At 32.3% G+C, this 14692-nt stretch overlaps 1 protein-coding gene across 1 annotated transcript in view; it reads right to left on the reverse strand.

Annotated features, from left to right (window-relative positions):
- Positions 1-14122, reverse strand: part of LOC143224055 (degenerin unc-8-like) — a 33656-nt gene extending 19534 nt beyond the window's left edge. The window contains exons 1-7 of the mRNA XM_076452518.1: positions 14072-14122; positions 11786-11929; positions 9579-9655; positions 7569-7711; positions 4806-4963; positions 4178-4297; positions 316-433 (exon numbers count right to left, since the gene is read on the reverse strand). Of these exons, the coding sequence (XP_076308633.1) occupies positions 316-433; positions 4178-4297; positions 4806-4963; positions 7569-7711; positions 9579-9655; positions 11786-11929; positions 14072-14122 (811 nt within the window). The remainder of the gene's footprint in view (positions 1-315; positions 434-4177; positions 4298-4805; positions 4964-7568; positions 7712-9578; positions 9656-11785; positions 11930-14071) is intronic.
- Between the last annotated feature and the right edge of the window lie 570 nt (positions 14123-14692).

Consider the following 14692-nt stretch of genomic DNA (forward strand, 5'->3'; position numbering starts at 1 on the left):
CGAGAACTATATTAGGTTTCAGTGCAAGAAGTATTTTGATCTTTCTACATACGTGAACCTCAGTTATGATCTGCATGACACTCAGCTCTACTACAGGGCCACCTAGATAGTACTTATATTGTACCATTGTAACACTAAATCATCTTTCTATTGTAGTTATAAAGTTGAAAAGCCTAACCACTACATAGTAGCTTGAGGGCAAGTTTCTTGACTTATATCACTAAAAATTAGTTTTAGAAAGCCCTGATAAACAGAACATAAATAGTTCGTTGTAGTTTTGTTGTCAAGAATAAATAAAGAAATATGTTATCTTACTCGATCGTGCATTTCTTCCCATTTTGATTTTAGACTCCAGTGTGAACGGAGACATCTGAGGACATACAGATCCACATGCGTCCAACGTTACATTCTCGAGACATTCCATTTCACACAACTATAAAAAGGAACCAAAAAAACAAGATTAGCACATAGACAATTAATATCTTACAAAGTTAGTCATAACTTTTATTTTTAGTGTAAGATTAAAATTTACTGAATTGTTTTCTAAGGCTATTGACTAAGCTGTGAGAGAAGTTTTAAACTGGGACTAGACACTGATGAGGGTCAAAGGGTCAAGATAAAATAAATCCAAAAATAATAAGAAATCGAAAACGTTGAGATTAATTTTAAGAGTTATAAGTACAGACATAATTTTACTATTGTAATGGTAGAGGTTTAGGGAATAAACTAGATTACTTTAGATCACTGGTAAGAATGGATGAGTTTAATATAATATTAATCACTGGAACACGTTGAACCACAGATGATTCTGAAGACAAACATTTTTTTAAATGTATTGTTATAGATTATTTAATAGGAACAGTGTACGAAAGTAAAGAGAAATGTGGCTCTATATGTAAACTGTGAGCTACATGCTGTTTCGGTTGAGAGTAAGAAAGATAACAGCAAATAGAGTGAATACTTTTTGGTGTCTATTTAGGAAATAGAATAAAGAGAAATGTGTTTTTTGTGGAAATTCGTAACATATCACCGGATGAAACTGATGAAATTAATATTTGGGCTGGAAATGAAGTCATAATTTTGCATGATTTTAATTTCAGACATATTGATTGGGAATTGCTCGAGTCAAACAACGAGCGAGAAAGGTTTTTGGCAACTGCTCAAAATGAATTTATTTATCAATTGTCAAGAAACCTACTATAAATAACAGTAGTTTTGATTTGATATTAACTTACAATATAGCATTAGTCGAGATGAGGATGAAAACCGAAGAAAATCTGATCAAGTTATTTCTATATTAAGTTTGATGTTTTGCTGGGTATAGAGATCTAGAATAACAATATTTTTGTCAGAAATTTAAAAAGAAAACTTCAGACAAGAATTATCTGTTGTGAATTTCAAGACCAATAAATTACGGAAATGTTCAAAGGTAATTGTTTTTAAAAACAAGTGGCTGTAAGTAAAAAACACGAATGGATAAAATGAGAGGAAATAAATCTAATTTGAATCATTTGAAAGATAATTAGGATATATAAAATATAATTAAAGTATCTAAAAGATAATTAGGATATCTAAAAAAATGCATGAAAAATTAACTGAAGATGAAAAGATTAACAGCAATAATTTCTATGAAAAGTAAACTATGAATAAACAAAATATTAGAATCTTTGAGAAATGATAATAGAAGACTTAAAATTTATGGTTATAAGATGGCTGCATAAATAATATCTGCTTTTTCTTTAGTTTTTATCTTGATTAGTTGATAGGAAAAGATCAAACAAGATTACCATAATAAGGAAGTTTTAAAAACGATAAATTTCCTGGGCCAGATAATATTTCCCAAGCTGTTTTGAAGGAGGTTAAAGATCGGATTTGTGAGCCACATACAACTAATTCTAAGAGGTTTGGAAGTTAGATAATCTCACTGTTCTTTTCAAAGAAGATGATAAAAACTGTCCCAATAATTATTAACCCATGATACTTACATCAGTTCTGGAAAACGTTTCCGAAAGTAATAAAGGATAATTTGAAAGTCACATCAGTGTAACATTTTATTAGGTAGTCAATATTGTTTCTCTCAGGGAAACTATTCCTTCACAATTATTTTGTCATATCTTGCATGAGCTACTACCTATGTAGATGACTATAAAGGTATAGATTTAGTTAATCTGGATTATCAGAAAGAATATGATAAGGTAGCCACATAAGAGGCTTGTAAAAAATATCTTTCTAAGTTCGGGAGATAAGTTAGGAACTTGGAGAAAAGAGTGACTGGATGAAAGAAAGTAGAGGTTTCTTATAAATGGGGTTCACGTAAACCAGATTAGTGTCCCATGTGAGGTACTTTATGGCTCAACCTTAGGACTATTGTACTTTTTGATTTATATAAATAACATAGATGAAAAAAATGTTCAATAAATAACTTAAATTTGCAGACAATATTAAGATCTTGAGTGTTTCTAGCTGTGAAGAGGATGTAGCTGATTTAACATTTATATCATTTAATGACTTGAAGAAATAAATGACACAATGGTTTTTAATTATAATAAATGTAAGGTAATGTATATGGGTTTTCATAATTTCAAGTATAAGTATAATTTGGACGGGAATAACCTTAACGGTGTTATAAAAGAAATGGATCAGGATGTAATAGTTGATCATACTCGATAGCCCTATAAGAGGTGTGCTGTTATTAGTGGTGGGGTAAACAGGATTTTAGGTTGTATTTGGAGAAGTATTGAATACAAGCCTGAAGAGGTTATAATGCGATTGTACAGACGAGATTTGAAGTATTGTGCTCAGTTACTTCAGAAAGGACATTGAACAGAAAGTACTCAAAGGAGGATTTCTAAAATGGTATATTTGATGGAGAGGTTGCAAAATGAAGTGAGGCAGAAATCTCCCAAATTGTTTATCTGAAAAAGGAAGAACTAGAGTGAATCTGATTGAAGTGTTTGTAATGAAAATTGATTTGTTGATGCATCATCTTTGTTTCATATCTAAAGGTGTGAAGTATAGGACACAAATGTAAATTTTGGCAGCGTAGAAGTCATCTTCAATCAAGACAGTTTTGTTATTCTAAGATGGTGGGTTCCCTTGAGATGTTGTAGAGACAGTAAATTTAAGATCGTTTAAGATAAATCTTGATAAGTACATGAATGCTGGCTTCAACATTTTCCTTGATTTATTCACTTTATTGTTTTAATTTAGTTCAGAAGATGACGTAGCCCAGGTGGACTAATATATCTCTTGTTATCCCTAAACCTAACTTCCATTACAAAGATAAACAACGTCAACATTTTAATTACAAGTAACCATTGGAGTATTAACGATATTATAATATGTGTTATTATTAATGATACTGTAAAATGAGTAATTTTATGTGTGATTTAACATAAAACTTACAAAATAGTTTCACCAATCAAAACTATGGTCTCGAGCGAAAAAAATATGTGTGTGTGTGTGTTTTTTTTTTTACAGCAAAGCCACAAAGGGCTATCTGCTCAGCCCAGAGAGGGGAATCGAACCCCTGATTTTAGCGTTGTAAAAAATATGAGTTTGGAGAGTTATTAAGGGCATTTTTGCCGACTTAAATTCTTCAGGTTATCTTCATCAATGTCATCAGAATAATTAAATTTTATTGAATGTGTTTTATGTTATCAAATGAAGTTTGGAGATTTAAGTAACTGGAAACAAAGAAAAATCATGTTACCACACAACATGCTTCTAAAAATACAGTTTTTAAGAATATCTTGACGTCGGCATAAAATAGTCCCTTTCTCATGTTAATAAAGGATTACAGAGGAGATTAAAATAGTACTCATTGGTCATCTTTAATTAAAGGAAACATTCATAGTACAACAATTAGTTGCAACTGAAACAATGTCAACGCACGTACATATTTTATAACGGTCAGATTTAGTCTTATATTGTTATTGTTTTTTAACTAATACTGTAGTGTGGAAGAGGTTAAATATAAGTAGATGATTCTCGTCACGTTTCTCACAAAATATAAAGAAACTTATTGTAAAGCAACATGTTCAACATTATCTATGTTATTCCTTAAAAGCCAACGATAACACAAACATAATTATAAAACTTTCTTCACCTAAAGCTAATAGTAAGATTTGCGAGAAAACTTTTAACAAATCTATTATAGAAACAAAAACATTCTCACATTTTCTTCCAAAAGTCCAGGTCTTGCTGGTGTTGTACCAATCTTATCATAGTCTGTACAGTTGGTTTGATACGGTGGTTCTAGCATCAGTGACGTTTTCTGTTTGATCACAAGAATATTCTAAACAAAGTTTAAACTAATAGTTTAGATTTGAGTTTATTTGCTGATTGCAAGTGTTATTATATAACACACTACTGTTTTACAGTAAAGAAAAACGAATTTTATAAACAGGTATATCGTTTCGCGTCAGTGATAGAAACGTTATATCTGTTTTTGTTTTCTTTTTTTCGTTCCTCGCTGGCTCAATAGAATATCTTCGTATTTTACATGATAAAGACCGGGTTTCGATACAAGTGATAGACTAAATGCACATGGTGTAATTTGGTGCTTTACCACAAAAAATAAATAGATTTTACTAACTGTAAAAGCTGTAACTTGTAACTGTTTAAAATATTTCCTGTGCTATATAATAATCTATCAAAGATATTGAAGTAAATTATTTTACATTAAAGTATGAAAAGCTTGTTTAAAGAAAAATCTACATATATTATTAAGTAAAAACAATAAAAGATAGAAAGCAAAATTTAAAATGATTTTTCACGTTAGGTTAGTCCGATTTTATTTATACCTGAGTGAAAAAATACTGTTCCAAGCGTCCCGGTTTGAGAATCCACCTATTGGCGTAGTTGTGAACATTCGGAGCCACATCTGGTGGGTGGAAAGTAATTAACGCTGTCGGAGTCACGGAAAAATCTTTTACTGGTAGGTAGATTAATAAATTCAAACCTGTAAAAATAAAATTGGATTCTGTCTTTCGATTCTTGTAAATTATTTATTTTAAATTTTCGTTGTCACTCATTAGTCTCATGCAAAATTAAGAATATTTAATCAAAACAGATATAAACATTTTACCAAATTTTCTGAATTTTTGTTATGTTAAACATAAGTCAAAAGATAATACTCATAACCGTTTTCCACCATTATTATACAACGAACCTAACATGTACTCATCACTTCTGTAACCCCACGAAAATAACAACAACGTTTAATATTAAAAACAAAAAAATCATTAATTTTCTCGACGAAAATTTTAAGTTTTCGTTTTCCAATAGATTTATTAAATATATGAAACCATCGACAAAACGAATCTGTTTACTGTGAAAAACACGAGAAACACAAAACTAAAGTTTACATTTTAACGTCGAGTAATAGCTACAATTATCTAGAGCTTACATAAACCCTCGACAACGTCTGCGCATTCTTTTCACTTTTCTATTTTGTGGCCTTGAAGTATGACATTCTATATATCTGTTAAAACTTATCGCAGCCACCTATCTCTGCCAAGAGGGTTGACACGACAACTCATCCGTCTCTACAATTGGTCCCATTTGAGTTGAACTGGATAGAAGTCCGGTAAATTGGTGGACACTCCACTTCGATCCCTAAGTAATTCATGAATAACTTGGAATGGTAAGATATGACGCTATCCAAAAGCAATGTAAAGTTGTCTGCAATGACACTTGGTATTACATCAGGGTACAGATTGACATCTCTGTACAGTCATCAATTAATATCAATAAACTCTAGGACAGTGCAAACTTCCAAGCACACTTTCTCACCCTACTACCCCTAAATCGTAAGAGAATTTGCACCACACTACTGCAGGCGGAAAAAAAGATTTCCCGGTGTCGTCATAAATGTATACGTTTGTCGCAACTGGAAAAGTGTAGAGATACAGTGATGAAACTAAAAGTAGTGTTATACATCAGTTGAGTTTAATCTGGAAATATTGGCTGTTTATTCTGGAATAACTGTGCAGTGTCAATCAACAAGAAACTATATTCGTTTAACTAATTGTTAAATGAACAAATTATTTTATTCTAATTGAGTTATTTTTAAACCAAAAAACTATTATGCTTCACAGAACTGATCGTTATATAAACAACATATTATATTCCTTTGAACGACTGTTAAATAAACAAGTTATTGTACTCTAATGAAATGATTTTTAATCAACAAATTATTAAACTTCTTAGAATTGATTGATAAATCAATTAATTACTACACTTCATTGAATTGCTTATTAAAAGTAAGCTATTATAATCACTTTGTTTTGTTTGTTTTTTTGGAATTTCGCACAAAGCTACTCGAGGGCTACCTGTGCTAGCCGTCCCTAATTTAGCAGTGAAAACTAGAGGGAAGGCAGCTAGTCATCACCACCCACCGCCAACTCTTGGGCTACTCTTTTACCAACGAATAGTGGGATTGATCGTCACATTATACACCCCCACGGCTGGGAGGGCGAGCATGTTTAGCGCGACGCGGGCCCGAACCCGCGATCCTCGGAATACGAGTCGCACGCCTTACGCGCTCGGCCATGCCAGGCCATTATAATCACTTAAAATGAATTTGAAATAAACAAGTTATTATACTCCATTCAACTCATTGTTGAGCCAACAAACTATTATATTTCCTTGAACTGATTGTGAAACCAATTCTTTGTCGTACTCGTTTGAAACTGTTTTTAAATCAACTCGCTACTGTACTCCTTTAAGTGATTTTAAAATAAACAAGCTATTATACTTCCTTGTATACATTGGTAAAAAAATAAAATTCTATAGCTCGTTGAACTGGTTGTCAAATTAACAATCTGCTTTACTTACTTGAACTAATGTTTAATCATCAAACCTTTATGTTCCTTTGAAGTGATTTTACTTTTAATTTATTTCCAATAAAGAGCGTTTTGGTGTTGCTATCATATGTAACAAAATACAGTTCACATTTAGGTACTTATGTTAGTTTTATTTTTTTTAGATATTTGTGATGTATAATTATAATGGATGTTCTGTTTTTCTCCGTGGTATATTTTTGTCGTGACTAGTTCTAGTTCTGGACTTTGAACCACGTCATTCTATATGTGTTTGTTTCTCTATTTATATTTTCTGACATGCTTCATGTTGCTTATTTTAGAGAATACCACGCTGGACTATTCTCTTTCTTCCCGTGTGGGATTAAGTTTCGTGTTTTAGAGTTGTGAGTCCATAATATTTTAGTTAACTCATGAGAGGATCCTTATGGTTCAGTGATAATGAATGATACCTTTTTTACAGTTATTATGTTTTCAAATAATTAGATTTTTTTACGTTTTCTCTTCCAATGGCCGTTATGCATAGTGAATTTGACAAATAGTTTTATAACCTTCTCTCATTCTATTTATCTTCGTATCAAAACATAAAAGCGATCAATGTTGTGGTTGAATGTGAATGTTATTTTTTGTCAACAAATTGTATTTATAGATATGTTTTAATCTATATTTCTGAATCTCAAATATAGCAATATTCTTCTTGAAAATAAACAATATTTTCTATCAACAATATGTACGGATACTTACTAGTGCTTTTAAGAATCGGAGAATGATGCGGAGATTGGCTATGTTTGTCAAATGCTTTCCGTATTTCAGCACCAGACCATGCTGTGTTGAAAGAGTAGCAGTTTCCATAAACAGGATCAAAATAACTGGTTACGTAATCAAACCTGCCGTAAGTGGGGAACAAAAAATATTTTATAATTATTAATTGTAACAAGACAGAAATTCATATAAAAATAAAAGTTATAGTTGTAGTTATCTCATTATTGTTTGTGTTGGCAATGATTTGTAGTTAATATTTCATGACTAAAAATATTTTGTAAAGGCTTCTCGAGTTCGTTTCAAATCATTTGGTACGAAATAATATACTTTATTTATTCTGCTACAAAGTATTCAGTTTACTTTAACTTACTTTTATATAAGATTATAGTTATAATTTCTGGATCTATACAGATTGTATGGCTACATCTTACTATTTCATACGGAAAGTAAACTTTATATTTACAGCATTAAACTAACTAACTGACTAACAAACTCATATTTTGCAGTTTGCTCAAAAATCTCCGTGTAATTTGTTGATGCATCAAGTTATCAATATTTAGTTTTTGTAGCCTACCTCACTTTCTGTATTGCTCAAACTATTCTAAAACTTGAGATAATGTTTCAAATTTTGTCCACACTACTTACGCTATGTCAAATATCTCATCTGCTAATCGATGTTACAAACGTTTAGATTAAAAAAACAACCTACAAGAACCTTAACTAACAATTTTTAGTTATTTTTAAGCTGTAAGTTTGGATATGTCACCTAAGTTTTTAAGATTATTGTTATTGTTTTAGAATAAGAAATTTCAGTGGTTCTAATGTGTTGATATTCCAACACTTCATTTACATTTATTACAAGAGTAATGATTTAGACAGTTTTAAAGTGCAAGTGAATACAACTGTGTTAATTTATATCACACAAAACTTTGTATGTATGTTTAAGTTTTTTCACTATATTTCTTTAAAACGATTGGATTGTGTGCTGTTCGTTTATTGTTGAAATTTATCGCCAAAAGTCACCAACACCTATTGTAAGATTTGTATTCTTAAACAAATCTTGATAGGTTTATTTGTTACCGAATATTCATTTTCAAGGTTGCTTTTTAATCAGAATATAAATAAATTTACAGTGAACTAGAATGGAATAAGTATCATTCTTAACCCAAGAAACAAATAATAATGAACATGAAGCACAACTGTATATCCTGGCTTACAAGGCGACTGTTTGAAAAAGGAAAAGAAAACAATCCTATTTTTCATGTTATATTATAGGTTTCACGCGAAACTTGCCATACAAGATAACTTACGGAATCGATCACTTGATAGGTGTAATATTTCACCAAATTTCAAAAATCGTGTTCTAATTTGGACAACAATTTCTAAAATGACGAAATTTAAACATATTTTTTTCAGAAAATTTTTATATTGATTCCATGAATTAACCCCAAAAATTACACTATTATCAAAGACAATTTAGTTTGTTGGTCAAAGAACAGTGATGTTATAAAATTCCTCCTGGTGCATCAAATCCTAAATACAAGGACAGGTTCCATCAAGTGTAATATTTGCTGAACTCTTCAGTGAAGATCTTGTTTGTCCATCGGATTTTATTCCATCACCAATACATTGGACATCAGCCCAAATAACTGACTGTATAAGATTCAACAATATGAACTTTCTGTATCCCTCAGAATTATATGTTCACTTTTCTTACCTGGTGTTTTAGACAACCTCTAGTTATTTCTGGAAGGTGAATTATCGTGAAAGGTGAAAAAAAAAACATTATATACAGTACAACATGATATACTGTATGAAATATTTTATAACGTTTCTCAACAACATTGTCTAAACATACAAATATTTACGATTGATTCTTTTATGACAACAACTTTCGTTTCTTCACTTTCTTAATGTGAAGAAATTATACATTAAAAGCCTATTTTTAAGACTAATATTGTACGTAATGATTAAATATAGAGAGCAACATACATATAAAAAGGATCAATGTTGGGTATCATATCTTCCAGTTGAAATCCACTTTTCTTGAGGAATGTCATGTTGATATCCTAAAGAAGAAAATGAATGGATTTTATAGAAAATAAACTACAAACATTCCACTCCAACTATTTTTATATTATATTGTTTTGCTAGCCCTTTCAGCCGTGTGGGCGTTATAATGTGACTGTCAATCTCACTATTCGTTGGTAAAAAAGTAGCCCAAGAGTTGGCTGTGGGTGATGATGACTAGCTGCCTTCCCTCTAGTCTTACACTGTTAAATTAGGGACGGTTAGCACAGATAGCCTTCGAGTAGCTCTGTGCGAAATATAAAAAACAAACAAACAAAACAAACAATACTCCTCAATATTTCGCATCCAACAATACTCGTGGATAGCAAGCTTGTGTTACTGATTACAGAACTTTATGTTTCACCAAAACTCAAAGTTTCAGGTGAACTGATGAGGTTAATACCTGTTAATATACAATCTGTTTTTATAGATATATAATGAAACATTGATGGCAGCAGGTATTTCAGTTTATATTGATGTACATAAAACATTGCAGATAGCAGAAGATATTAAGAATATACATGAACTATCGATTGTAGCGGATATATCGAGATAATGACAACGTATGAACTTTATCGTTCACGTATCAGCTTTTTATGTGATCAGACTCCCGTTAGATTATGACAAAAATAAAATCATGTAACACTAAACCTTTCAACTTACCACCTAACTGTAGATTTAACACTCTACAAAGATTTCTAGTTACTTGTACTGGGAAAATAAAAATATTTAATTACTTTATAACGCAGGAGTCATTCTTTCTCATTGAAGTTACATGCTTGTTTACATAATAATTTCTCTCCTTGAGAACTTGCTCTTTAGGAAATATGTGTTCCCAAGGAGAAATTGAAAAATAATTTGATTATTTTAAATCACTGTCTCGTCAGACTATCTCCCTAGAGTAATGCTGGGAAATAATAAAAATATACCTAATTAAATATGATTTTTTTACATTCATAGTTTTAAAGGTTGAAGTACATTGTTTTTTCACTTAGGTACCTACACTTCTAGCGTTGTCTTCGGCTATAAACACGTTAATGTTGAACTCAGTGCTGGTGTTTTATGTAAATCTATCGGTGCTTTTTTGGAATTACATACTTTGTGAGACTACTTTTTGTCTTGATATTGCTACTTTATGTTTGTTTTATGATAACATGGTTTACTGCGTTGCTTATGGTTGTAAAAACGGTTCGGCATCGGGCAAAAGCATCTTTTCGTTTCTGTGCAAGGAGAAGGAACCGACAAGGTGGCGACAGTGGGTGCGGATGGTCAGAAGGAAGAATTGGACTCCTTCACACCATACAAAGCTTTCTCAAGATCATTTTGAACGCTGATGTTTCGTGTCGGAGATCTCACTGTTTTGGATTCCGTGGGTTTCAAGCCAGGTAGGTTGAGACTGAAAAAAACATCGGCAGTAGACAGGATCGTCCCTACCATCTTTCCTCGTGTAGAGCTGAAGACTGATCTCAGTCTGCAGCGTACAGATTCCACTCCTCTAAAGCCATCCCTTGTCATCACGAAAAGAACAAACTTAAAGGTATGTGTGCAGTATAAAGCGATGAACAATAACTAGTATAATATAATAATTTGAAAAGTTTTTGAAGAATGTAACTAGACATACACATTTCACATTGATGAGCGTGTTTTGCATTTGTGGCACCTGAAAGTCAGTGAAATCTTGATTTCCTTGTCTAGACAGTGGACAAACTAACCCAAATTGAGTATATTCCAAGTTTAAAAGCTGGTAGATAATTCTGTAGATGTTTTTGTATCATTTTTAAATATGGAAAAGTTTGAAGAATTCCCATTTTCAAATTTAACATTTCAAGATAAATTAACCATTCAGACTGCTACATCTAGTTTGATTTTATAGACAGAATTATGTCGTATAATTGAAATTCATTTTGTTACGTGTAATAAATAATACCCGATACAATGATTGTGAAAGGGCCGAGTATTAGTTACCATAGTCGGCAAAGTATAAACAAATAAAACCCAGTCTGTGATACCAATAATTTATAAACACCAGTCAGGCTTAAAATTGCACGTGAAATAATACAGATTATATTTGTGGTCATGACTTAGGCTTACCATTCTTACACTGGAAGTATGACCGACTCACAACCGACCTGGGCGCTATCAGTATCACTCACAGTTCCGTTACTCTCGATCGTGGAACTGTCCTCATTACTAGAACTTGTCACATCTGTAACAAAAGTCACTGTTCTAAGTTCGTTCAGAGTAGGTTCGAATTGATATCGTGCTACGCAACACTGTTCAGAACACAAAGTCAAAACAGACTCCGCCTCTGTTTCTCTGTATGCATTGGCCATGTTTATTTATTTTCAACGCGCTGACATTGGCGGTTTGTTTGGCAACTATTACGTCACAGTACTTTTCCTAGCGGCAAACGTAAAAACTAAAACGTTCGGATTGCTGCTCGGAAAGGGCTCTTTCTGCACCAAGTTCTATGTTTCATTTATTAGCACATATTGTTTATAAAAAATGTTGACCTGCAAAATTAATCAGTATGAGTAGTTCTTTTGACTGCAAAGTTTTCTTTTTTCTGCAAAATTCACCTTTTAGATATTGGCCAGCAGTGTATATTTGAGCTAACATTATAAAATAACCCCCAAAATTATGATAATAAAATTTGCAATTAAAACTAATAAAATTTGATTAAATATTTATTTTAACCATAACTTAATGAAAATAACATTAAAGAAATAAAAGAGTAAGCTTTACAGTAATTGTTAGAAAAATTACATGAGATGTTGCCAAAGAACACAAAATATCATAAACAAAACATACAAATAACTTTTATTAATTCAAACAATATACTTCATGTATGTGACGTACATGATATTGTAGAAATAGCCTTACACACGACCACCAGTAAACTTTATCATAACAAAGAAAATCTGTAATCCAAGATTAAAGAAACGATAGATTCAGTGTTTTCAAAGATCTTTTCACTGCCTTTCAAATAAGATTTATAAGACTTTTGTTTTCTCTCTTTTGTTTATGTATATATATATATATATGTAAATACTGTAAGTGAAAGAACTGTTATTTATTTTTTTATTATTTGCAGTAACAATTATAATCAAACAAACCTTACACTGTTTCTGGTTGTCATTTTAAACCAGAGTACAATATCTGTGATTACAACCTTCCATCAGGTTAACACCTTCGCGAAGTAAAGGTGTTCTGATCCAGCTGATGGATACAATGTTATTTGATTGATTGAGATTATCAACACCACAGAAGATCAAAGTGATGTAGGAGATTGTCAAACAATTAATTCACGTTTCTATACACGATAATAAAATCAATCGAAATATAGTTAAATTAATATATAAAAATGGAGAATACGTCAACATAAATATGTGGAACGTTCGTTAATCCAAAAGTTTACATACTTCAAACACCAATGAAGGTCAGCTTAAGCTGGACCCCCTTCGGTGATATCACATGGAACTTCCATGATGTAATAAATAATGTACATGCTTCTCACAACAGCCAATCACAAGACAGAGAAGGACTTTTGATAAAAATAAATCTGAAGTAAAGGTTTTACTCATTCTTTTACAATTGATCTGTGTATTACCTTCATGAGAATGTTTGTATCATTATAACTCTCAAACAAAAGTTCGTTGGTTGGTTGGAGTTTCATGTGGTAAAGCTATCTTCGCTTAACGACCGGTAAAAAATTAAAAATGAACTATAATTATTAAAATATGTAAATAGCCAGGTGGTTAAGGCGCTCGATTCGTAATCTGAGGGCTGCAGGTTCGAATCTCTTTGAGCCGCGGGGACGTTATAATATTATGGTCAATCCCACTATTCGTTGGTAAACGAGTAGCCCAATAGTTAGCGGTGGGTTGTGATGACTAACTGCCTTCTCACTTGTTTAGCATTGCTGTATTAGGGAAGCCTAGCGCAGATAGCCCTTGTGTAGCTTTGCGCGAAATTCAAAAACAAACAAAATTTGTAAAAAGGATCATTTTAAAACAATGTCCTTTTTTTATTTTAAAAATTAAAGAGAATTAAAAAGGTTAATGAACCTCAAAAATGAAAATATTTGTAAAGTGAACTGTGTCACCATCGCCAATGGCATTGTCTGTCCAGCGTCAGGGGTAAACTTGTGGATAAAACATGTCTTAAAATGATGCTGACTTTCCGATTCGTAACGACAACATTACACTAAAATGTGGACTATTGTGACTTGCGTGTCACACAGATCACACACTGGTGCATCTCTCCCAGATGAAAGAAAACGATGAGTTAAAAATTACTGTGACCAATGCGTAGTCTAGTTAAGATAGCATCCTCTTTCTCATTGTTACGGAAACAAAACGGCCAAAGTCCAATAGAGGGTTTTGTCTACAAAAGCTTGTTGTCACGTTGCTCACCCTAAGTCGATTGCACTTTGGTACGGACCCGAGTCTTGAATACAGGACCATAGTCCATGTATGGAAAAGGCACGGCAGTGACAGCACAAGAGCAGATAGATTTATCTACAGTCAGCAAGGTCGTTCCCGTGAATGCCAAAGTGGCCTGGTACCCAGAAGAACCGGACAGAAGTAGATGTCAAAAATACAAGGGCCAACCAGTTTGGAATATCAGTAAGAACAGGGTAATAATTAATGTGAAGTAATTCCGGTGCCAGTAGAGACCTTGGTGAGTTGGTATAAATAGTATAATTTGTGTAATGTTATATTTGATCCAGGGTTGGGAGATATGGCCGTTTGCAAATGTAGATGGAATTAATCTTTATACAGAAAAATGTGACGTTCAAGACAAAGACAGATTCCATGATCCTTCAGGAATAAACGGGAAAGTGTCAAAACCACACAAAGTTAGAATCGCCTGCCCATTAAAAAAAAATAAAAATTGGCAAATGGCCACGCCACCTATATGAGTGACATCTCACAAAATGCCATACCTCCACGTAATATGGAACTAAACAAGACAAACATTAACCATCCTTTGTAAGGTTGTACAGAGACAGCTCGCCAATGCAACTGGACGGT

The sequence above is a fragment of the Tachypleus tridentatus genome, chromosome 8 (assembly GCF_004210375.1).
Source record: "Tachypleus tridentatus isolate NWPU-2018 chromosome 8, ASM421037v1, whole genome shotgun sequence".
NCBI classification, from domain to species: domain Eukaryota; kingdom Metazoa; phylum Arthropoda; class Merostomata; order Xiphosura; family Limulidae; genus Tachypleus; species Tachypleus tridentatus.